The 24,710-nt window shown below is 54.2% G+C and overlaps 2 protein-coding genes across 5 annotated transcripts in view; one reads left to right on the top strand and one right to left on the bottom strand.

The window, feature by feature from the left end:
* Nucleotides 1–659, bottom strand: part of NEMF (nuclear export mediator factor) — a 31,064-nt gene extending 30,405 nt beyond the window's left edge. For all 3 annotated transcript variants that reach the window (XM_059819380.1, XM_059819379.1, XM_059819378.1), the window contains exon 1: nt 601–659. In XM_059819380.1, the coding sequence (XP_059675363.1) occupies nt 601–659 (59 nt within the window). The remainder of the gene's footprint in view (nt 1–600) is intronic.
* Nucleotides 660–14,249: 13,590 nt separating this feature from the next.
* ARF6 (ADP ribosylation factor 6) lies at nt 14,250–17,757 on the top strand. 2 transcript variants are annotated; one of them, XM_059819222.1, is made up of 2 exons: nt 14,250–14,442; nt 14,545–17,757. In XM_059819222.1, the coding sequence occupies exons 1-2, from the start codon at nt 14,299–14,301 to the stop codon at nt 14,824–14,826; spliced, it is 426 nt and encodes a 141-aa protein (XP_059675205.1). In that variant the 5' UTR covers nt 14,250–14,298; the 3' UTR covers nt 14,827–17,757. The 2 variants fall into 2 exon arrangements, with proteins under 2 accessions (XP_059675205.1, XP_009819338.2); XM_009821036.2 differs by having other exon boundaries at nt 14,250–17,757.
* Nucleotides 17,758–24,710: the final 6,953 nt, after the last annotated feature.

Below are 24,710 nucleotides of genomic sequence, written 5' to 3' on the forward strand. Positions count from 1 at the left end.
CGTGTGTAGAGATGGTAGAATCACCCCAAAACAGGCCAGTGCAGAACTGCACCCTCCACTGGGGAGGGCTGCGCTCCCTACGACGGCAATACTGAGCAGCACAGCGCGGAGACGCAGCGGAGGGCACGGCGGTAGGGTGCGGAGAGGCGGTGCGGAGAGGCGGTGCGGGGCAAGGCGGGGGGGCTACGCAGAACTATGTCATACAGGGCTGAGCAGAGGCGGGCAGAGCAGATGAGGGGGGGTTCTGCGGAGCTACGCCAGAGCGTGCAATGCAGAGGGGCTGGGCAGCGCGGGGGGGAGGCAGGGCTATGCGGGCAGGACACCGCGGAGGGGCTGAGCGGGGCGGGGCGCGGAGCCCCCGCAGCTGAGCGCTGTGAGGAGCCGGGCTGCCGGCGGGGGGCAGAGCAGCCCCACACAGCCCCGGTGCCATGGCGGGGTGGGGGCAGCCGGGCCAGGGCCAGGAACCGCCGGGCCGGGCCGCGCTGAGGGGGGAGAGGCGCTACCGACCCGGCCGGGCCGAGCCGGGCCCCGCTTCTCGGGGCCGCACCGGGCAGGAGCGGGCCCCGCGCCAGACAGCAACCCAGGCGGGGGGAGCGGTACCTCTGCCGGAGCTCGGCGAGCACCGCGCGGATGTCGACGGTGCTGAAGCGGGACTTCATGGTGCCGCCGCCCGCTCCGACCGACGGCGCTCCCGGCAGCCCCGCCGCGCGCCCCGCGCCTGCGCCAACGCCCCGCTACGGGTCGCGCCGTGCGCCAATTCTCTCCGCTCCGCGGCAGCGCGCTCGCCGCCTCCCGCGCATGCGCTGAGCCGCGGATGGGGGGGCGGGCGGGCGGAGGCAGCGGGCCGCGTTGCGGTGGTGTGCCGGCAGGAGGCGGTAGCGTGCGCGTGTGCGGGGTGCGGCGCGGGGCAAAAGCGGTCGCGGGGTGTGTCAAAAGGAGCCCGCGTCTCTCTGTGTTGCCCAGGCTACGCTGCAGTGGCTATTCACAGGCGCGATCCCGCTACTGACCGGCACGGGAGCTTTGACCTGCTCCGTCTCCGACCTGGGCCGGTTCACCCCTCCTTAGTCAACCTGGTGTGCCCCGGCTCCCCGGGGCTCACCATATTGATGCCGGCCTTAGCGCGGACGCCCGCTCGGCATAGCGCACTGCAGCCCAGAACTCCTGGGCTCAAGCGATCCGGCGGGCTCAGCCTCCCGAGTAGCTGGGACTACAGGCGCGCGCCACCGCGCCCGGCGCTCACCGCCTCGCGCTGCCGCCTCTACTGCCGTCACACCGCCCGGGGACAGCTCGGTCCCCTTCCCCTTCCCCCTTCCCCTTCTCCCTTTCTCCTTCCCTTTCTCCTTCCCTTTCTCCTTCTCCTTCCCCTCCCCCTTCCCCTTCCCCTTCCCCTTCCCCTTCCCCTTCCCCTTCTCCTTCCCCTTCTCCTTCCCCTTCTCCTTCCCCTTCTCCTTCCCCTTCCCCTTCTTCCCCTTCCCCTTTCCCCTTCCCCTTCTTCTTCCCCTTCCCCCTTCCCCTTCCCCCTTCCCATTCCCCCTTCCCCTTCTCCTTCTTCCCCCTTCCCCTTCTCCTTCTTCCACCTTCCCCCTTCCGCCTTCCCCTTCCCCCTTCCCCTTCCCCTTCCCCCTTCCCCTTTCCCCTTCCCCTTTCCCTTTCCCCTTTCCCCTTCCCCTTTCCCCTTCTCTTTCCCCTTTCCCTTTCCCCTTCCCCTTCCCCCTTCCCCTTCCCCCTTCCCCTTCCCCCTTCCCCCTTCCCCTTCCCCCTTCCCCTTCCCCCTTCCCCTTCCCCTTTCCCCTTCCCCTTTCCCCTTCCCCTTTCCCCTTCCCCTTTCCCCTTCCCCATTCCCCTTTCCCCTTCCCCTTTCCCCTTTCCCCTTTCCCCTTCCCCCTTCCCCTTTCCCCTTCCCCCTTCCCCTTTCCCCTTCCCCCTTCCCCTTTCCCCTTTCCCCTTCTCCTTCCCCCTTCCCCTTCTCCTTCCCCCTTCCCCTTTTTCCCCTTCCCGCCCCCCCAGCACACACTCACATTGTACCTGCTGAGAGGGCAGCCGGGCTCTGAGCTGGTGGAGGACAGGGAGCCCCTTCCAGGGCAGCCGGCACCCCCTCAGCACAAACCCCAATTTTGTTGTTTCTTACGTGATTTGGGGTTTGCTGCCAGGGCCTCACGGTGGGATCTAGCTGGGGGCCAGCGGAGGATCGGGGGCATCTCTTTGATGAAGGAATTTCTTTAAAAGAGTGTTTCTGGGCCCCCTCCCTCCCCTTTAGAAACATCTTTTTTTCCCTCTGTTCCTCTCTCTTCCCCCAGAGAAGCCCCCGTGAGATGTGGTCGCCGCTCCTCTGTCCCGGCTGGGATTCCTCGGTTGTGTCGGTGCCGCTCGTGCCTCAGCGTTAATAGATCCCGATCCCTCGCTTCCACGCAAAAGGAAACTGGGTCCCGCTCTCTCGCCCGGGCTGTGCCACAGGGACTGTTCACAGGCGCCATCCCGCTACTGATCAGCACAGGAGCTTTGACCTGCTCCGTCTCCGACCTGGGCCGGTTCACCCCTCCTTAGGCGACCTGGTGGCCCCCGGCTCCCCCAGGACCACCATATCGATGCTGAACTTAGCGCGGACGCCCGCTCGGCACAGCTCGCTGCAGCCCAGAACCCCCGGGCTCAAGCCGTCCACCAGTTTCAGCCTCCCCGGCGCTTGGATTACAGGCACAAGCCACCGTGCCCGGCTATTTTTCAGGATTTTGCAGATTCCCGACATCCATCCTGTGCGGGCTCTGCCCGGCCACACAGTGGCAGTGGGGAACTGAGACACCATCCTTGGGCTGCTTGTATTTTATGTTTAAAAATGGGTGGATGGATACACAGGAAAGATTTCTGAGCACAAGCAGGTTTAAGCAGCTGAGAAAGCCCAGACTTCTTGTTTTGAGCGAGAAGAGGCACATCATTATGCTCTATTTTCCTTTTAAGCCAAGTGAGGTGCATCAGGCAGCTCTACCTCCAGGACAGCTCAGTACGCTTCATTTACTGAAGAGCAGATAAGAGATGTCTCACTCCCTGCTTTGAAATACTCCTCACAAAAAAGGCTTCTTGATTTGCCAGTGTTTTGCCAAGAGTGTAAAGCTCAGAGCTGAGGACACAAATGAGCTGTGACAGTAAATACCTGACGGAGCAGACTAATGAGACACTCCTGAGAGCCGGAGCCCCAGCTCGGTCTGGGGCGGGCTGCCTAAGCCAGCAGTGTTTGAGGGATGCTTATTGACTCACTGGTGTGCAGCGTCTCTGAGCCAGAAACACGATGGGAAATTCTGCTGCCCGTCATTTCCCATTTTAGTAGTTATATCTATTGGGATCCCAAAGGTCTGGCTGGGTCCCGCACTGCGGCCCTTTCACCGCTGCAAGAAATCACAACACACGCCACCAAAACATGAGTACGCCTGAGCGAGCAAGGCTGGGGCGGCATCTTCAGGTCGAACATCTGTGGGAGATGCTTTTGCCTTTCCCCAGTATTACTTGACCCTTTTGTGATCGCTCCCCGACACAGACAGCTGACAAGCGCAGAGTCGTGCGGGGGAAAGATGCCAAAAGAGGCTGGGTCCCGCTCTCTCGCCCAGGCTGTGCTACAGGGACTGTTCACAGGCGCCATCCCGCTACTGACCGGCACGGGAGCTTTGACCTGCTCCGTCTCCGACCTGGGCCGGTTCACCCCTCCTTAGGCGACCTGGTGGCCCGCGGCTCCCCCAGGACCACCATATCGATGCCGGCCTTAGCGCGGACACCCGCTCGGCACAGCTCGCTGCAGCCCAGAACTCCCGGGCTCAAGCCGTCCGCCAGCCTCAGCCTCCCCGGCGCTTGGATTACAGGCACAAGCCACCGTGCCCGGCTGGCCGCAGCTCCCGCTGCCTCCGCTCTCCAGCGCTCGAGGACCAGCTCCTCCAGCCTTGCCGTGGCAGCCGGGAATTCAGGCAGTGGGATGCATTAATGCTTCAGCAGCACAGTGGGAACACAGGGGTGAAGGAGAATCGAATACAGGAAGCAAGATTTAGCTCTTCAAGCGAAGATTCAACACAATATCTTGTTTTAGAAAGGCCAAGTTAAGCTGTTGTAGGCCAAAAAATTAAGTTCATGGTCCTGCTCTAGGGTGTCCAGTGAGAGCTCAGAAGGATTTGCTGAAGACAGTCTAAGAGGCAACCTACTTGCTGCAGTAAGTACTTGCAGATGTAATGAATTGGTTTGGTTCTCAGAGAAGGATATAAAAGAAACAAAAACATAATGCAAGGAATAAAATGCAGGCGCTTCTTGCCTTTATCCGTTCACTGCTGCAATAGACAGCTGTCTAGAAATACTTTTGCAGAGTATTTGAGCTGTTCACTGTGTGTTTCACCTCTCTCGGACGCCTGTCCAAGAGAGCTCCCCCAGACATCCCGTGACAGTCACTCTGCAGCTGGCCGGGGCTGGGGATGCTGCAGGCCCCGCACCTCTCTCTGGCTCCACGGAGACCCGGGGCTGCAAGGAGAGCTTGGAGCCAGCGTGCTCAGAGAGCCGAGGCAGCCTTTGGTCTGATCCAGAAGTGTACACTGCACCGCCCCTTTCCTAGCAGAGCGAGTCAAAGCTGATGCCAAACCATGCAATGCCATTGCCAAAACGGCCTTTTTTTTTTTCCCCTCTCCAGATACACATTATTTCTTCAGACACGCTGAGCGCTAGCCTGGGGGATCGCTGGTGGGTGCGAACATGCACAGCAGAGTGAGGGTCCTCAGACTGTCGTGTCTATCCACAAAGCCATGCAGACCACCTCCGAGGGCAGCAACCATCCCTGACTCCACGCCAGCCGGGAGGAGAACGGAACGAGCTGCTGAGATCACAAACGCTGCTGGAGAGCCGCACCAGCCCAGCCAGAGCCTCCTGCTGCTGCCTCCGCCTCCAGAGACCCCCTCCAGGCTCTCCCCACCAAGGCTGTCGCTGATCACAGAATTCCTAAGGTTGGAAAAGACCTGTAAGATCATCAAGTCCAACCATCACCTCAACCCCACCATGTCCATTAAACCATGTCCCGCAGTGCCACGTCCACACATTCCTTGAACACCTCCAGTGACGGTGACTCCACCACCTCCCTGGGCAGCCTCTTCCAGTGCTTCACCTCTCTCTCAGTAAAGAAATTTCTCCTAATATCCAGCCTGAACCTCCCCTGGTGCAACTTGAGGCCATTCCCTCTTGTCCATCACTTGTCACTTGGGAGAAGAGACCAACACCCACCTCACCACAACCCCCTTTCAGGTAGTTGTAGAGAGCGATGAGGTCTCCCCTCAGCCTCCTCTTCTCCAGACTGAACACCCCCAGCTCCCTCAGCCGCTCCTCATCAGACTTGTGCTCCAGACCCCTCACCAGCTCCGTCGCCCTTCTCCGAACACGCTGCAGCACCTCAATGTCCTTCTTGGAGTGAGGGGCCCAAAACTGAACACAGTATTCGAGGTGTGGCCTCACCAGCGCCAAGTACAGGAGCACGATCCCCTCCCTACTCCTGCTGCCACACTGCTTCTGATACAGGCCAGGATGCCGTTGGCCTTCTTGGCCACCTGGGCACACTGCTGGCTCATATTCAGCCGGGTGTTGATCAACACCCCCAGGTCCTTTTCTGCGGGGCAGCTTTCCAGTTACTCTTCCCCAAGCCTGTAGCGTTGCATGGGGTTGTTGTGACCCAAGTGCAGGACCCGGCACTTGGCCTTGTTGAATCTCACACAATTGGCCTCGGCCCATCGATCCAGGTCTGTCCAGATCCCTCTGCAGAGCCTTCCAGCAGATCAGCCAGCATGCAGCCAGCTTAGCCCTGACCAAAGGGCTAAAGACACCAAAGGAGGGTGTCTTTGCATTGCATTTCTTAGGCGCAGAGGTCAAGGCACGGGTGTACCTCCTGCCCAAGCACGGACATACCACCTCCTCCTCAAGGCGCAGGCACACCGCCTGCCCAAGGCCAGACCCAGCAGCAGCCACTCAGGAGGTATCTAAGCATTTCTCCCAGACTGCCTGACCCAAGTTAGCGGAGCAAAGTCCAGGGCTAAAGTACACACACAGCAATCCCGTCTCAGAAAAGACAAACAAGATCTTCCCCAGCGAAGCCTGAAGTCCTTAAGGGTATGAGGGCTGCACAGGAGAGAGAGACATCTTGTTCTGGGCTCCTATTATCTACTTAAGGAAGAGCTGTCAGTGACAGCTGGAGTTTTGGTTAAAGGCATTAGGATAATGACTTAGGGGTCATGGGCATGAGGAGATGCAGGCTTGACATCCACAAACAGGGGAGAAAGGCAAGCCGTCCACAGAGAAATAACACAACGCCAGGCTGGGCATCCCTCTCCTGTCCCCTCCTCCTACCAGTAACATGGGGACTATTTCTTCCTATACTAAAATTTTTCATTAAATGAAAAAACATAGCAGGAGTGAACCAAGACAGCAGGGGCATGAAACTACCTGGTTTGCCTGAGAAAATCTGATAGGAATGAGTTTGGCAGACTGAGGAGGGACATTGCACAGCCAGGATGCAGATACAGAGTCCTGACAGCAATGCCAGCCCGCCGGCACAGAGGTGTGCCCTGGTGTGGCTCCCGGCCACCAAAGCAACACCTGAAATAAAAAATGAGGCCACTCAAAGCTGAGGAAACCTCGGTTGCTCAGCTCTGAGCTCAGAAGGAGCTCTGCCCCGCGGTGCTCATCTGACAGCCGGTTGCTGCATCTTGCTCAGCGGGAGCAGCTGCTCCAGGCTCCTGCTGAGCTCCCCCGCGCACAGGAGCTGCAGCTTTGTGCAAAGCGTTACGGGTAAGCTGGGCTCCAGCCTCCCCAAGAACCGGCTCTGGGATCCCACTGAGCTCCAAACTTCCACCCCTCGCGAGGTGCCAGGCAATGCTCGCACTGTATCTGGAACCAGAGACCCTTTGAACGACAACTAAAACACACCTTACAGGAAAAAAGCCTTTGGAAACTGCCTGCAAAACCCCTCTGCGTTAGAGCGCGGATGCAGAATACAGCAGATTTCTGCTGGCCCGCAGCGGTGACTGCAAAGCATCCCCACCCTGAGCTTCTCGGGCATCCCCATGTCACTGCCATGCTTTGTAAGGCACCAGGATGGCTCAGAACGTCTGGGCATCAGCAATGGCCTGGCTTGAGGTCCAAAAACCTGGGGGTGCAGGTCTCCATGGGGTCAGCCAGCACATCCAGCTGAGACCCGGAGGTCACCAGTGTATCTCCCGCTTTGTTGCTGCTGGGAAATAATGGGGTGTGAAAATGCAAAAATCAGAGAGGGAAGGAAAAGCCTCACAAATTATTTTTACTCTTGTTAAGGCTTCATGATTTTTCAGGCTGATATTGTCATGGCGGTGACTCAGGATTTTGGCATATGGAAATTTGGTCAGGCAGTATCCCCCACCTACATTTCCCGTCTGCTCCTGAAAATAACCTGTGAAAGGAGAAGCCAGCTTGTTTGCCTGCAAAGGCATTTCGATGTACTTAAGATACAAACCAAACCCAAACAGCCTGGAGGCCAAACTGTTTTTCCTGCTGGGAGGCCACTTTGGAAGAGCTCTTTCCCAACTCCCAGGAGGCTGAAGGAATTCCAGGGAGACCAGGACAGGGCTTTCTTCCTGATGAGAAATGTGGGGTTTCTAGTGACCCTTCAGGGTCCTCATTACACCGTTTCAGCACAGGCGAACAGAAATCTGCCGCGGCCAGAATACTCTACAACACCCCCTTCCCACCTCTACTCCTTCCCTGAAGCTGTTACATTAACCTTATGGAAGAGCCCAAGGATCTGTTTAATGCCACGCTGCCAGTAAAGCACACACCGCCGGAGTTGCAGCTTTAGTTTCCTGGCCAAGCCCAGTTGCGGTTGCACAGACATCGCAGAATCGCAGGAAATAGGGCTGAGACGCCCGTTTGGGGACCATCTCCGCCACGCCCTGCCTGCAGGCAGGAGTGACCGCAGCCCATGGCTCATGGAAAGAGCTTCTCTAAGCCGACTCACCCCCAGAGAGGACGCTTGGCCCATTGTATCAGATATCTCGATGATCAGAAATCTACCAGTGGAATGCAACTGTAATATCAAGGATGTAATTCATTTTTACAACAGAAGAATTTATCTAACATAGATACTAAACCCAAAGCGTTATTATATTCCGCTTTCCTTCCTTGGAAAGCCACAAAGGTCTTTGAAGGATCAGTGCCACAGAGTCTTTTCCCACCTCCCTCTGCCAAAAAAAAAAAAGAAAAGTGAGAAAGATGAGCTAAACCGTATTAAAACAGGTTTGGTCTGATAATCCAAACTGATCGGGAAGGTAGTTATATTCAGAGATAAAAGCAAAGGGGGGTATCGATCCATTTCCTTGAGGTTTGCTTATTCCGATGCGATGGCTATTACGTAGTTGAAGGTGCATTGTTTTCGTTCACCTCTTTATTGTGAGAGCACTTGGATCACTGGTGGAGGACAGAACATGCAAACACAGCCTTACAAAACTCTGAAAAACAATAGATGCAAACCTTCGTACCTGCACCGAGAAAGAAAAGATAAGGAAGAGGCTGCCCCGCAGCCAGGCCCCGATGAGTTATCAAAAGGTCCTACAGATATTTGCTATCTTTTTCCCCAGGCTTTAACCCATAATCGCTTTATAACCATAATTGCTTTTTACGCTCTGGGCTGTAAATCCATACTGGCATACAACAGGCACTCCATCCAGTGACACATTGTCAGCCAGTGCTTACTTTTAAAATATTTAACTTCTGCAGGCTACCCAGTAACTGGCCGGGTGTTGCCAAGGACCCGAGAAGGTTTTTAATTCTTAAGCAGGTATGTGAAACTGAACCCCTTCTAAGAGGTCACGTTTTTCAGGTACCCTAGAACACGTTCGGCTACTGTAAATGCTTTTGCTGGGTATTTGACCTTGAAAAATCAACCAGCAACGTAAGAGCTTATGCTGTATCAAGTACATATAGTGCCTAACGTGCACTTCTTTCCCCGGGAGGTGTTACAGGCTGTAGATTTGTATCAACTTTCTGCAGGCTGAGCACTAAGAGTCAGTTTTGCTCAGACCATCACACTTCATCTTTGATGACACTTTTCCATCCCACAGTTACTTAAGTCGCTATCTTAAAAATAAGAACCTGTCTTTCGAAACACAAATTCACATTTTAAAGGCTCGTAACACAAGCTCGTAACACAACACATCTCCAAGGCAAGATGCAGTAACTCTGCAAGGACACAGCAGTGGGGTTCGTCTGACAACGAAGCCTTTCTTTGCTTTACTACATTCTGCCATTTACATTCTGCTTCCTGTTTACTGTCCTTTTTGTTCATTTATGGAAACTAATATGACTCTACATAAAAATGTTTCAAAAGTAGGTGGTGCTCTCTCACCAGCTTCTCACCCATTCTCTGCGGGATTGGTAACTGTGAGCTACAAGAATTGACGTGCACAGAGTTTATTAGTGACTAATTTGAGATCTTAACTATTGAAAGTGCTGAGCTCTCAAAATGTCTTTTTGCTATATATCATCCTAAAGAGCAGTAATAATTACTTTAAAAACAGATGCCAAACCATGTAAAATCTTCTGGTGCACAGACCATACGGACAGAAAGTTTTCCTGAAGGGCAGGGAGGATCCTCACAAATAAAGCCCAGGGCAGGTGAAAAAGCATTTGCCTGACTGGATCCCCATTTCTCTTCTACGCCACATGCCCACGTCCTCGATTAAGTTTTGGATTTCCTATGCAGTGCAGCATATCGCTTCTCTTTGTCAGGTTTTTAGACTCGGATGATGGCAAGATCAACCTTGGACGCTTTCGGCGGGTCACACAGTGGCAGCTGAAGAATACAGCACCATGCTCCAGCTCGGGGCTGGTCCAAGCTGCAAAGCGCTGATCAGCAGCAGAGGCAGCAGTGGGAGAGCTCAGAGAGCTATTGGGGTGCCCAGCCTGTCCCCGTTCCGGCTGCCAAGGGACAGGACATGCGGCTGCTAAATGCTCAGGGACCCACGGGGCAAAGGCAGTTGAGCAGAAGCTGCCGACCACAGCCTGGAGCAGCATGGCTCATCTCGGCCACCGGCCCGCCCAGGGCAGGACACGCACCGGGAAAGGAGCGGGCCCATGCTGGCAAAGGGATAATACAGATGGGAGCACCCTCTCGTTTGTCGATATCAAGCAGGGGCACGCAGGAACCCTGCGGGGAGAGGAGCAGCTCAGGAAGTGGCACTGCTGCTTAGTCAGAGGAAGGCCCCGTTGCGTGAGGATGGGCTCCTCAACGGCTCCGGTGCAAGAGCAGCTGCAATCTCCCTGAAAGCAACTCCCCGCCTTGGCATGCATGCAAGTATTTCACAGGTCCCATCACTTCCAGTTTACCAGGAGGGAAAGGAGAGAAGAAAAAACAGAAGAGCACAGGAAAAACAGAAGAGCCCAGCTGTTTGCCAGGTGAAATGGGCAAAGCCAAAGCTGGCCAAGCCCCATCTGCAAACAGTCCCCAAGGATGACGGACAACGCAGTCACCAACGAACCTAAAAAAGCCATGATTCAAGAAGAGAGACCCAAGAAACGGTACGTCTGGGTGCAAAACAGAGGGAGAAGATGATAGAAAAGGCACTTCCCCGCTCTGCAGTTACTCATTTCGGTTTGTGCCTCGTGGTACCCACCGGCGCGTGGCACAGCGCCGCGGCACAGCGCCGCAGCACAGCCATCCCCTCCCGCAGCCCAGCCAGACAAGTGTCCCAGACGCCATTCGGTGTTTCACTGGCTGTGCTGGCTGCCGGGCACTGACACACTTAATGCTTGAGATCCATGTTCCTCAACTGGTAGATCCCGGGAGAAAGCACCAAAGGTAACTCCCAGCTATTAAAAAGAAAAGCAGAAAAACTTCACGTACGGTCGCACCCTCCCCTTAATGCTTTACGCAGTCGGAACAAAAACGCTAACAAGGCAGTCATTTCCTGAAACCAGAAAACGTTGCTCTGAGGCCAGCGGGTAAGGCAATCGATACCTGCGCAAGGACAAAGGCAGTAGTTTAAAGCTCCTGACAACTCCTTTCCCAACTATTTTGGTCAAGACTCATGGTGTCGTACTACCACTGCCCAATTTAATAAACTGCCGCTCATGTTCACCAGCACGGAAATGGTCACACGGAACAAAGCCAAGTAGAAACCCACTAACATCCACATCCTGATGTTAATTTTAGCCCTGCTCAGCAGTAAACTGTATTTAGATAAATTTCCCGTGCTAGTGAGATGGGACTGAACTGGCTGTATCCAGCGGGATCACTAAAGCTTGCTGTGAATCCCACGCCAGTACAGTACTTAGCAGTATTATCTGCTGCTTTAAACAGCAGAGTATGAACTCTGGCACTGCCCGACGCATGCAGGGACACTTGTGAGCCCTGGTGTCAGCAGACTGTACCTCCGGCGCAGCCTGCACGCGCTCGTTAGGAGAGGCCACGGATGGTATGTTTTCCTTGGCATCCTCCCTCTTTGCTCGCTGCATGAAAGAGCAAGGCTTCCTCAGAAACTCTTCTTGTCACCCCCTTAATAATTCTGTAGTCTAGGAAGTCTCCCATTCTTCTAGATTTTAAAGACACCAAACAATTTCCCTTTTGCTGTTCCAAGGGCGATTGCTCTGCCTGTGCCAAATAACTGCAAAAATGTCTGTCGTAAAAATTAACTCAGAATTTGCTATTTTTGAAGGGATAGAAGGACATGGTGAAGTCAGTCTTACACACGCGATCCCAAGCGAAAGCATGCCTGTGCTCGCCAAGAGCCGTGCAGTCCAGAAGGTGACCACGTCACCCGGCCTCCCTGAAGACCAACCCCAAAGTGACCACAGCACATTTTGCTGGTTTTGTGTTCTGGATGCCACTTCCCACATCTGCTCCATCAGCTCAGAAGCAACTACCAACGCAGGGTTGCTTTCCTCTTGCTTTTCTCCCCACAGGCCCTACCAGCAGGAATTGGGTGGGCAGCTCCCTGCTCCAGCATGCCAGGCTTGGAGGACCAGCCTCATATTGCTTACGTGTACCGGCCTCGCTGGCACGTCAGCGGGTGCGCAGGGTTGCGACATGTCGTGCCTGTGAAACCGGCCAAACGTGTGTCTGCGATGAACGTGCAGAGGGTGCTGCTCTGCATCAATGCAGGGCGTGCTGGGGCACTGCTCCCGGGGAAGACAGGCGAGGACTGGCCAAGTACGTGAACGCTGCGTTTCCCCGAGTGGTTTGCCACAGCTTGAATTTCACTGATCTGAATTACAGGGAGTCACCCAAGACAACAAAGAGCCACCCAAGACAACAAGGAGCCATAAACCCAGTAACACTACGCATCATACAATAGTTTGGGTTGGCAGGGACCTTTAAAGGCCATCTAGTCCAACCCCCCTGCAGCGAGCAGGGACATCTTCAATCAGACCAGGTTGCTCAGAGCCCCGTCCGACCCGACCTAACCTTCAGTGTTTCCAGGGATGGGGCATCTCCCACCTCTCTGGGCAACCTGGGCCAGGGTTTCACCACCCTCAGTGTAAAAAAACCCCAGCATCCTAAGAAAGGGTTTAATTTTACATAGGGGAGGCTCTTTTTGGAGGGCTCAGGTGAGGGCCCACCCCAGCAGGTCCCAGGTATGGTGGCAGGGCCACTCACAAAGTCACCTCCCCACCTGGGTCCCTGGCTCCTGCTGCACTACCCCTGCCAGCTGCCCTACACTTCATCATCACGCTGCCCTGAGGGTCACTCCGGACCTAATACAACCCCAAGCCCACAGCAGCACTCGGACAGGTGAGAGGGGCCCTCAGCGCAACCCGCAGTGGGCCAGGCCACAGGCAGGGTCCGAGCTCCTTCCTGGGACCGACACCCTGCACCCGGCCTTCTTCTTCCATCGGCAGGCAGGGAGCCAAGGCCTCGCCAGCCGGCTGGACACGCCAGCTGGGGCGCTACAGGAACCAGGCAGCCGGAGGGCACCTCAGGGGACTGCTTAGGCCAACACCACACACCAGCCCAGCTCCTGCACCGCACCCCACGTGCGTCCACACCCCAAAGCACTGGGGCACAAACCCACAGCCCCCCGGCCCTGGCAGCCTTCTCCTCCCCAAGGACGGCAGCAGGCGGCTGTAACCAGGGGCCGGGGCCGGGGCCGGGGCCGGGATATGGGCGGCGGCCCAAGGGCTCCACCAACCGCCACCAGGGCGCTGCCTTCCCCTTTAAGACGCGCCCCGGCCGCCCTCCACGTGTTTCTGCTGACGTGTGATCGCGTGGCGCCTCTCCCCATCGAGGCCCCGCCCCTCCGGCTTGTCCGCATGCGCAGTCCCGGCAGCAGGCGCCCGGTTCCGCCCCACCCTGGTGCCGTCGGCCCGCCGCGCAGGCGCAGCAGCGGAGGAAGCGGTGCCACCGCCCGCGCTGCGGAGGAGGCGGGGCTGGGATGGCGCAGGCGCGCCGCGCCTTCCAGGCAAACTACAGGGACACCCCCGCCCTTCCGTTCCAGGCCGCGCCGCCCGCGCATGCTCCTTTCCCCACGGGAGGGGCGGGGCTCCAGCCGCAGCCGCCGCGCAGTCGCAGTCCCCGCCCGAAGCCGCGCGGGAAGCAGGATGGCGCGCACTGCCCTGGGCGGAAGGGGGCGGGGTGCGGCGCTCCGCGCCCTCTGCCCCGCCCTCTCCGCGGCCGCCGGCGGCGCATGCGCGGGCGGCATCGGCGGCGGGTGGCGCCGTTGAGCGGCCCGGCGGGCGGGGCGGGGTTGCTGCGCGCAGGCGCGGTGGCGGCGGAGGGGAAGTGAGGCGGGCTCGTGCGGCGCCTTTTCCGGCGGTGCTGGCTGAGGGAGCGGCGCGGAGCGGAGCCGGCCCCGAGCCCGCGGGCGGCCCTGAGGTAACTGCCGGCGGCTCCTCTCCTTCCCCGCCCGCCGCGCCGCCCTGTCTCACGCTCTCTCCGTCCCTTTGCAGGCAGGACGCGGAGCCGCCGCCCCTGAGCCGGCATCCATGAGCTGAGGCGCCGGGGCGGGAGCCAAGGCAGGAGCCGGGCGGAGCCGCCGCCTCAGGCCCGGCGGAGGAGCGGAGCGCGGCGCGGCCCCTCTTCCCGCGGCGCCCGGGCCGCAGCGCACCGCCAGGCCTCCCTTCACCCCCCTCCCCCGCCCCGCTTCTTCCGCAGCCGCCCCATGCGCGGCCGGCGCTGAGCCCCGCCTGCCCTTGCCCTGACACCCCCCCCGCGCCGGGCCGGCCCCGCTCCGCTTCGGCCCCCGCCCCGCGCGGGCTGCTCGGGTGGGTCGGCGCTCGCCCTCCGCTCCCCCCACCCCGGAGGCGCCGGGCCCCTTGGATGCCGCCGAGATGGGCAAGGTGCTGTCCAAGATCTTCGGCAACAAGGAGATGCGGATCCTGATGCTGGGTCTGGACGCGGCGGGTAAAACCACCATCCTGTACAAACTGAAGCTGGGCCAGTCCGTCACCACCATCCCCACCGTGGGCTTCAACGTGGAGACGGTTACTTACAAAAACGTCAAGTTCAACGTGTGGGATGTCGGGGGCCAGGACAAGATCCGTCCCCTCTGGAGGCACTACTACACGGGCACGCAGGGGTTGATCTTTGTGGTGGACTGCGCCGATCGCGACCGCATCGACGAGGCCCGCCAGGAGCTCCACCGCATTATCAACGACAGGGAGATGCGGGACGCCATCATCCTCATCTTCGCCAACAAGCAGGACCTGCCTGATGCCATGAAACCCCATGAAATCCAAGAGAAACTGGGCCTGACCCGAATCAGGGATAGGAATTGGTACGTGCAGCCCTCCTGTGCAACTACAGGGGATGGACTCTATGAAGGGCTGACATGGTTAACATCCAATTATAAATCCTAATGAGAGAATAACTATTTAGTCTACAAAGAATTAAAGAAAAAAAAAATAACCCACATGGCTTTCCAGAAGAATGATTCTCTACTGAAAAGTAAAACAACGGCATCCATAGGATTATGATCACCTTTCTCCAGTTACCACCCTTTCCTTCTGCACACTTGACTGGATTCCTGTTTTAACTCTTCTTGCTTGGCGTTAGGATGCTCTAATCTCCGAATGTGACACGAACACAAGCACTAGATGCTATGGCAGACTTCCAGCAAACAGGGGAAAGACACATTGTAGACTTGCTAAGTAACTTTTTTTTTTTTTTCCTCTCTTGATAGCCCTTAAGATGGTTTGATTATTTTGGGGGATGGTTGGGGGAGGGGTACCATTTTCAGTGTATGCTTTCTGGTTCTACTTTTTTGATTATATATTTTTTTTTCTTCTATCACTTGCTGTAGATTGCTACTTTTTTGCATTCATGCAGAATATGTTGATAGGTCTACTTCATCTAGTAAACTGAAAATTATTGCTTAAAATCAAACTGCAGTCTGTCTTTTTATATTAAGGACTTTTTTAAAAGTTCTGTTAATCTGTAACTAAATAGTGACTCTCAGTCTGTCTTCATATCTTGGACTAATAACGAAACGAATTCTTGCCTACAGTGGCAGATAGTGAGAATACCATTGTAACATGTTCAAAGTGCATATCAGGCGTAATGTTAACTAGGTAATGTAAGAACTGCTTTGAAATGTCAGCTGTGAAGTTCTGAACCATACATCATGCATGAGAAGGGATGCAAATAAGTTCTCCATACTACATAGCAACCATATAGCAAATAAGACATGAATGATGTAATAGTTCCAGGGTAGATACTGTTCAGTTTTTGTCTTGCATTGCAAACTTAAATGATGTTTAGCTGCAGTTTTTACTACTCGTGTCAGTCTCTGATTCGATGCAAGATAGGTTCCTTCCAGAACATGCAGCAATAACGTGTAAGCATTGCAACAAGTTTTGCTTTCAATCACAGATGTTTAGGCAAAAATCTAGCACTGACTTGCCTGTCTTGTGATCGAGACAAATTGCTTTCATCTCAAGACAGCTGAAGACATCTAAATCTAAAAGGATTTCTGATTCTTTCTGACATGCACGTAGTGGAGAAAGAAATTTTATTTTTTTTCTTTTCCATTTTGTAGACTTGCAAAGGAGCAAGTTCTGTGCTAAGCTGTAACTGAGCTTGGTAGTTCTGACATCTGAATAATAGCCATTTTGAGGAAATCGCTCATTGGTTTAAGTTTTCCAAGACTCGACTGAACTCATGCAAGTAGTTGCAGTCTTTGCCATCTATCTTGGTAGCCGGTTGTTGCTGTAGTCCTGTAGGAAGGGAACTATGTTGGATGTCTGAAGCCCATTGAGTAACTACTAATGAGAGCGGGGAGGAGAGAGAGAGTATACGACTATGAATGTAAACTTCCATAATTAGTTCTTAAAGGGCAAGCAGCTCATTTGCCATAGCACAGTTTGCAGATGTGACTGGCAAAAAAACCAACCCACCCAGAACAAGTATTAGTATAAAAACTCAATCAAGTGTTAATGCTGGGTGCAAAAAACGTTAAAGCAGCTGGTTCTTATTCAGCCTTAAGGATTAACTTCAGATTTCCTCAAGGAGTTAAACTCGATTGGGGAATTCTAGGAATGTATGCTACAAAACCAGAAGAAAATGGCTTTTTTTTTTCTTTTTTTTCCAAGGATCTGAGTTTTACATGAAATTGGGGGCATTACACTACATTTCTGCAGTGTTGACTCTGCATGCTAAGTACATTGTATATGGAGCTCTTACCAAAGATGTATGGGAAGATAAAAATACTGAATTCACTTCTGAAATTGAATGCTTTGGACCGTGTAAAAGTTCCTTTAGAATATGGTTCCAAAAGACTTATCTTGATGTGGGTTGCAAATGGGACTGAATGGGTTCTTGATGCTAGAAGATAGAGCATTGATTGACTGTAAGCTTTCCTAAGTTAGAGTTTGCAAAAGCTTAATGTAGAATTACTCTTAAATCTCAGCTCTAAAGAAGAGGAGGTGAGAATAATTTTTTTTCTTCACCCGAGGCTTTTTGCCATTGGAATATCATTGCTCTATTTTCTAGCTTTTTTTTTTTTCTTCCTGTTGATGTAACTTAACAAATAGTGTGGTGGTATAAAGACTAAAAATACAGGAATATGGTTACTGTTTTCTTCTGGAGCATAAATAAAATAGCCAAGCACAACGTAAATGCCTAAACTGGAAAACTTGAAGCTCTATTAATGGTTCTTGAACTTTCTTAAATCTATTCTCAGTCAACATGAAAACTTCAATAACTTCATTTTTCGTCTAAGTTGATTTACTGTGTTTTCTCTTCAAGTGCGGGGGCAGACTTCTTTGCTAGACTTTGCATTAAGTTGAATTCACAATTTTGTATTTCCTTAGTAACTTTGTTATTCTGTTTTTGTAGGTGAAAGGAAACTGATTATGCTTCTCAATTTTTTTAATGTCATCTTTGGGGGGGAGAAAAAGTTACTGAAACGTGTGGCAGAGATGTCAAAAATAAATGGCCATTGCTACTGAACAAAATATAAAGGTTTCACTTTCAACATGTCCTTTATAGGTTGTAGCTGAACCTCACCACGAACTAGTGGCTATCAGGCAGTAAACATAGCCTGTAGGATAAAGCGGCAATCTGTAAGAAATCCTATGATTTAAAAACTAATCTGGAGTTTAAGTGCATCAATTTGTGTTCATGTGAATTTATGGAGTAAGTTTTGAATGGCGTTAATTGTGTCTGATAAGTGAATGAGTTTGTAGACTGTGATCTCCCTGACTAAAGTAAACAGGAATTTTGTGTTCTCAATATGGCTGTAGTGTTGGTAAAGAACTAATAAGCAGAAAATAAAGCAATTATACAGCGGAGCTCTCCTGGTATGTTACTTATATTTAATTATGAGAGAAACAGAAAGGGGCAATACGGTGCTGGAGTAGAGCATTCTGCCGACATAAAGAGGTCTCTGTTCTGTATCTCACAGTTTTGAAAGCCTGTCTGTAATTCCTTTGAGACTTAGACTAGCGACTATTTTTATAAGTGGAAAGGATGGTACTTCTTTAATACTCCCACATGCAGTTAATGATCTTTAGCAAACTTTAGTGTGAAATTTATACTGCCTCGGTGCTGGCCCCATGTAACTTGGGAAGGTGACCAGCTCTGTGAGAGGGCATGGAGGGACCGTCGCTGAGCAGGACGGTGCTGTGTTTCACGGAAGAAGTTACTTGGTCGGAAAGGGAAGATACTAGGCCAGTGTCAAAAAAAGCAGGGATGGACAGAAGGGTCGATGAGTGAGTAGGGGTGCTTGTGGAGTGACAGATGTGAAGCTGGGACGTCTTTGGTGCCTGAATAGGACACGAGTGAGCCGATAAAAGGACTTGGGCAGGTGCAGCGGGGAATGTGGGGTGGGCCAGGACCCGAGCAGCAGGCTGGGGTGCATGCAGCGGGCTACGGTTACTGCAACAGCTGCCGTCCTGCGGGCCCGAGGAGAGGCAGCGACGTTGCAGGAACCACCCACGGATCCCAGCCTGAAGCTGAGCTGGCGGGCTGCTTGCGCGCGGGCAGGGGCTTTGCTGACAGAGGGGACGGAGGAGGTTTTGAGGTAGCTCCCGCAGCTGCAGGTGCAAGGCCAGGTGTCAGCCGCTCGGAACTGTCTTCTTGTTGCAGAGCTTTCGGAAATCACCAGGAAAGGTTATTCAGCCAGGTGGGAGTACCTGGGCACAGGGGCGGTGGACTCACCACAGCTGCAATCCTCCGCAAAGCCTTTTTATTCCAGGGTATTTAGGCTAGGCTCTGTCTACCTGAATGTCAGTTAAGGGTGTGGCTGTGTAAATGAACTTACTCTGACTTAATTAAACTGCTTGGAGTTTGGAGACAAGGCTCCAGAAGAGTAAACTCATGTCTCTTTCATTGTAGTAGTTAGTCATTTTTCAAAATGTCAGCACTTATCATTTTAAATCAGAGCTTTGTTACAGCAGCAGTTAGCGTGACTCCCGAGAGTGCCCTTCCCGGATCGTGCCGTGACTCACGCTTCAGCAGGGCTTTTTTCCTCAGTCACAGGGCCACCATCCTCATGGACAGGCTTTGGAAAAAATCTGCCTGCCATCCCTAATTGGAAATTAACCCTGCTAATACGATAGTCCTCCCAAAGGAATGTGTCTCAGTTTAAAAAAACTGCATCGTCAAAACAGCTGGCTGCAAGAACTGTGATAGCCGGTGGCTTCGCTGATGGACCTGAGCGAACGGGATGGACCGGGAATGGGAGAAGCACCTGCCGGGAGCGGAGAACTTGCTCTGGAGCGTGGAAGCAGCCTTGGTATGGGGACCGTGACTCAGACTTCCCGCTAATGCATGGTTGTGCTTTTTATCTTGGATTTGTTTCTAATATCTGTCCAGCCTGAAGGGCTCAGTGTGTGGAATCTGAAATCACCTTGGCTTTGGCGCTTTCTGGAAAAAAAAGGCTTTCCCCTTGCCTGGGGGGGAAGCGTCAGCTTTCAAGGGCTGCTGGTGAGTTAGTGGCGTCTCCACTTACTCTGTTCCTCTTCCGACATCCTAAGCACGACTCTGGCTCTGACGCTGCTCAAGACTCTTAAGTTTCAGAATTGTGTCAAAGCAGACGCTTTCAGGACTTCAGACTGAGGTGGATGACTTCAGCACCGGAATCCATCTCGCTTTCAAAATTCGGAGCACCACGAAGAGCAGTGTAATTTTAGCCCTGCCGTCAGTTCTGAAGGGGTGAAGCGGGTGAGTCAGAGCCCCGTGGTGCTCGGCAGCGAGGGGTGCGTCCCCGACAAGCGCCGGGAGCTTGTGTGAAAGGCGGCTTTTTATAGGCGGTAAACTGGGTGTGCGGTGTATTGTCCAGGAAGTCGCTCTTCTCTTGCTTAAGAACAGGTATCTCTGGCCTCCTTAAAAAAGAGAGGGGGGGGTGGGGGGGAAAAGTAAAGATGTGAGTCATCTGCTGAGTTCTCCAGCCGCAGTCTCGCAGCGGTTTAACAGGCTCAGGCCCTTGCTTTGCCTCAAGAGAAACGTTTTCCCTTCCAGAGGATGCACTTCACTCCTCTGTTACTGGTTTCTTTAGTTACATCTTCTAGGACAGCATTAGTTAGAAAAAATACTTAAGCAGGATTTAACGGGTGTTTTGTGAGAGATGGAAATTGATAACGCTTGGAAATTGATAACACTTAAAACACTTTCTTTTCCTAGGAGTATTCAGATGAGCGCAACCTCGAGGGGGAACCACCAGCAACTCCTGGCTCAGTATAGGTACCCCTTGTACCCCAACTGCCCTTCCGACTTGGTAAAAACTCACTCAGTGGTTAAAAAGAGAAGAGAAGGAAGCCGAGGTGTAGATAACAAGCTGAACTCCTGAACTTGTTTCTGTGTCTGTGCCTAGAATGGATTCCTTGTTTGAAATATAATGGGGGTAACGCTGCTTGGGCCAGGCGCCGGCTTCATCCCAAAGTTTCGTTCTGATGGAGCAGGAGGGGAGGGGAGTTGTTCTCTCATCGTTGCAGGAGATGAAAACTTGTGGAAAGCTGCAGCAAAACGCTGCGTTGCGTGCCGGCGGTTGTTTGGCTGTTTCATGGGGGTGCGCTCTTAATTCACACGTGGGGAGGGATAAATGAACGATCTCGGGACAGCGCACGCTGTGCTCGGCTGTCCTGCGCCGGCCCTCAGCCTCTGCAGTTACAGGAGAGCAGGACAGACGGGGTGGGCTGGCTGGCGGACCTCGGCAGCGAGGGAAGCATTTTCCCAGGCTTAACTAGGACTATTTGAGAAGCCTCTATTGCTCTTCGCACGCCTGAGCTGCAGCGATGCTTCTCCCCAAGCCTGGGAGGGTCCATCAGAGGAAGGTACGTCGTGGGGAAAGGGGCAGGCGGCCAGTCTCCACCACCTGCCTGGATCATCGCTGCTGGGGGCGGAGAGGAGCGGAGGAAAGCGTCCAGGGCCGACACCAGCCCCGAAATACCTCTGGCGTTCATTTGAAGCTGGTATTCGAAGAACAAACTCGTTATACGAAGGGTGGGAGTTACACGGGTTTGCAGCGCTGGGGGAAGGCTGCAAGGTGGAACTGCCACTGGTCCCGGCGCCTGGTGCGGACAGCTTCTAACCTGGAAGTAACGTTTGCTTGGCATGCGTTCTCAGAAGCAGACTTTGCACTTTGTGCGCGTGGAATGCGGGATTGCGTAGTCCTCGTGCTGTTAATATTTGCTATTTTTGCCCTGAGGAGCTTTCTACATTTTCCTTTTGAAAACAGGGGGCTGTTGTGGAGCAGGCACTAACCCCGTGGCTGTTAACTTTCAGCTGCCGCCCATCAGCGGACCGAGGTGCGCTCGTGCAGTTATCCCATTAGCTTAACATCTGCCAGAACGCCCTTTCCCCACAGGGGCTGGATTAGTCTGGAACTGACCCAGCTCTCCAGGAAGCTTTTCCTATCACATACTTGTGGCTTTCAATCTGCTGCCCTAACTGTAACCAAACCCAGCGCCGGTCTCTCACCGTAGAGCAGGAAGCTTTTGCAAGCAAAGCAGTGATTTGGCTCTACCTTTCCCTCCAAAACAAGTCTGTCTGTTTAAGTGTTCAAATTGCATTGTGTTTCAATATTCAAATTACATCCTATATATCACGTAGATACTTGTATTTTCGATCTAAAGGGTTGTTTCGGCTGCGATGACCTGCACCAGACTGGTTTTCACGTCAGCACTGAAAATAAAAGCATTTCAAAGGCGAGGCGAGGAGCAGCAGCAGGACAGACGCTGCTGGTCTACTTGATTTCTTCTTGCTGCCTGATACAAAGGTATGGGAAAAACTTCCCCAGCACCTGCTAGCTGGAAGACGAGCCAAGCTCAGCAAGGGCCGACGTGAAAGTCGCTGGCATCCGGCGCTGCGTTGTGGAAGGCATTGAATCGCTGCCAGCAAACTGTCCCTGGATCTCGCTCTGGCTCCTCTTACAACCTTGGAGTAGTTAATGAATTCAAAGTCCTCCAGCCCTTGTCTCCAAGCGTCTTGAGTATGTGACGTGTGTGAGCCAGGACCACTGTCGGCCGGGCTGGGACGCTGCTTCCCAGGCGCCGGCGATGCTCCTGGGCTGCTCCTGCCGGTCTCCTGCAGCTGCAAAGGCATCTTTTTGCCTCAGCCCTGCCTCTGGCCCCTGTGCTGCAGCTTTCTGGCCCTCTTTAGGGAGGGATGGGAGTATTTCAGACCAGGGTAGTGGTATGTTCTCCCTTAGGTAATGCTGTCTGCAGCCTTGCAGCTGCAATCTCAGGATCTCAGCTCCTGCCTTACCTGTTTGGCTGATACCTAATAAAGAAATGATCTGCATTTTCCCCTTGATATGAAGTTACGCTCTTAAACACAGTACCGAAGCTTCCCAGCTTTTGTTTCCATCGTGGACCTTATGAGCGATTTACAAAGGGGGATGCATCTCCCCACGAGGGCGAGCTACAACTTTTCACCTTGGGTGAAGCTGCATACGGGTTTCCTTCAACCAAGGCCCGCAGGTCATAGCCCGAAAACCCCTGGCTCCAATGCTATGCCTGCTTTTGCTCACAGTTGCCTCTTCACCGTGCCGGTGTCCCCCCAGCCCTGCTGTGCCGTGGCCGTGCCGTGGCGGAGAAGGGGCTCCACAGCTTCTCCTTTCCATCTCCCACACGCTCCGGTGGCTCCCGGTCCTCCCGGAAACGCTCCAAGTAGTGAAACTGGTTAATCACGTTGACGCTAAAAGAGTGCTGGCATCCGAGGGGGATCTGTGGATTAACTCGTTCCGCCCAGTGTTTGCCAACTTCTCAGCAGCTTGATGCATTATTCAGCGGCCGTGCTGCTTTCGGGCCTTCGGAAAAGCTGGAGCTTCCCAACACTTGAGGGTTTTATGAATTGACATCTCTTCTCTGAAGCTCGCAGCTTCCTCACCTCTTGGATTGCTAATGAACTGCAGGCTGCTTAACGCCTAGACCCGGAATATTTTGCTGCCGGTTCCCGTAGTCTGGAGAGGAGGTTTATGGCAAGCAGGCTTACTCCTGAGCTCCAACCCACCTCCCAGCGACAGCCTTTAAAAAAAAGAAGGTGCTATTTAAGGCATCGGATCCATGGGTGTGTTTAACATCTGCCAACTCCCCTGCATCCCCAGGTTGCCAAAAAGGAGCGCCGCGGCACCAAGGAAGGCTCCGGGACAGCCGTGCCGCAGCTGCGTGGGTACAAACCAGCCTGCTTACAAACCTGCAGTTCAAGCCGGGGCGCTTGCAGATGACAGATAGGGAGGGTGAGGTGACTAATGAAGAATAAATATCCTGTTGCGCCCTCCTCGTAGGCAGCGATGTCTCAACACACCGATGGCAGATACGGGGAGGTGGGAGGGGGGCACAGCCAGCTCCTTCAGCCCTGGTTTTCTTTTGCCTCCCGGTGTAGGAGAAAACGGGGAAAGGCAGAAGCTGTCATGGCCGGGATGCTGCTGGGGGAGGCAGGGGATGGGGAGAGGATGGGGGCTGTGGGGACGGGAAGGTGACGGGTACCGGGCAGAGAGGCAGAGCAGTGCCTGGGGGGAGGCTCTTTCTTCCTCAAATGCATTTATTTCCGTTGGTTTCAATGGCAAAACCTGGATTGCTGCATCCTTTCCCATACTGCAACGACTCCTTTGAGTTTATGCCAGTGGAAGGCGTTTGCAGGGCCATCGGGTCCAAGATGACAGTTTTCCATCTTCTCTGATTTTTCAAGGTACTGCAGAGTTGTTGTCAAAGCCTGCTCCCTGTTTTGGAAACATAATTGAAATTATGCAAATGCTGGTGCGGCACCGGTGAGCAACTGATGTGCTTAACGCCCCGGCGCAGCACCGCTCCGACGTGAAGCTGTTTTAGCACGAAAGCCCTGCACCGCTTGGGGCGGGGGGCTGGGGGCTCAGCCCCGCTCCTGCCGCAGCTCCTGGTCCCACCGGCGCCTGCGCCGAGCATCCCATCCTGCTCCGGTGGTGCTCAGAGCAAAGCGCAGAGCTCGCCGCATTCATGCCGAAACACCCAACGCTGGGAGCAGCGACACTCTTGCTTGTCCACCCTGGTGTTGCCCAAAGCCGTGGCGGTCGGGGTGCGGGGCTGTGTTGGGGGCGCGGGGTGGCCGAGCTTGTGGAATGCTGACGCGAGGGGCTGTTCGGTGGGACCAGAGAGCGGAAGCTGGAGCACGAGGCTTGAGGGACCAGAGCAAAACCCTCCCCGCGAGGCTGCTCTTTGGGCTGCGACCCTGCCGCCCTCCAGAAACCCCGTCCTGCCCCGATACGTGGCGGAGTACGAGTGCGGGGATGTTGCCTGGATCCGGTTACGGTTCAGACCTGGGATATGGTTCGGGCATTGTCCTGCTGACCTGGCCCCGGGAGGGAGCGAGCCCCGGCTGGGTGAGGTGCTCTCGGCCACCCTTCAGCCGGGCGTCACCGAAGCTGCGCCGGTGCTTTGCACCTCAGCCACGACAGTCAGCCACCAGTAAAGTCCAGGCTCATGGGAGAAGCTGGCTTGGTGGCATCTTGGTAGTGCTCTTGGAGCGGGATCCTGGGAGGGGCTGCCGAGGCAACGGCAGGTCCTCGTGGTGTGCAAAGTCCTTCTGCAGAGAGATTTACAAGAGGGAGGAGGATTTTGCCAAAATAAAAGAGCTTCTCCCCCACACCCATCTAGGCCTTTCCAACCGCGCGTCCCTCAGCGGTTCCTCTTTTAGCACCGCGTCTCCTAAAAAAAAAAAAAAAAAGTGTTGACTGCAGCTTTTCTGGAGGCTGCAGCGCTCTCACGTCGGGTAATGCACAGCTTTTCCCCGGCCTCCTTCCCGCTGCGGTTCTTGGGCTGAATGCAAT

Source organism: Gavia stellata, chromosome 7 (genome assembly GCF_030936135.1).
Source record: "Gavia stellata isolate bGavSte3 chromosome 7, bGavSte3.hap2, whole genome shotgun sequence".
NCBI classification, from domain to species: Eukaryota; Metazoa; Chordata; class Aves; order Gaviiformes; family Gaviidae; genus Gavia; species Gavia stellata.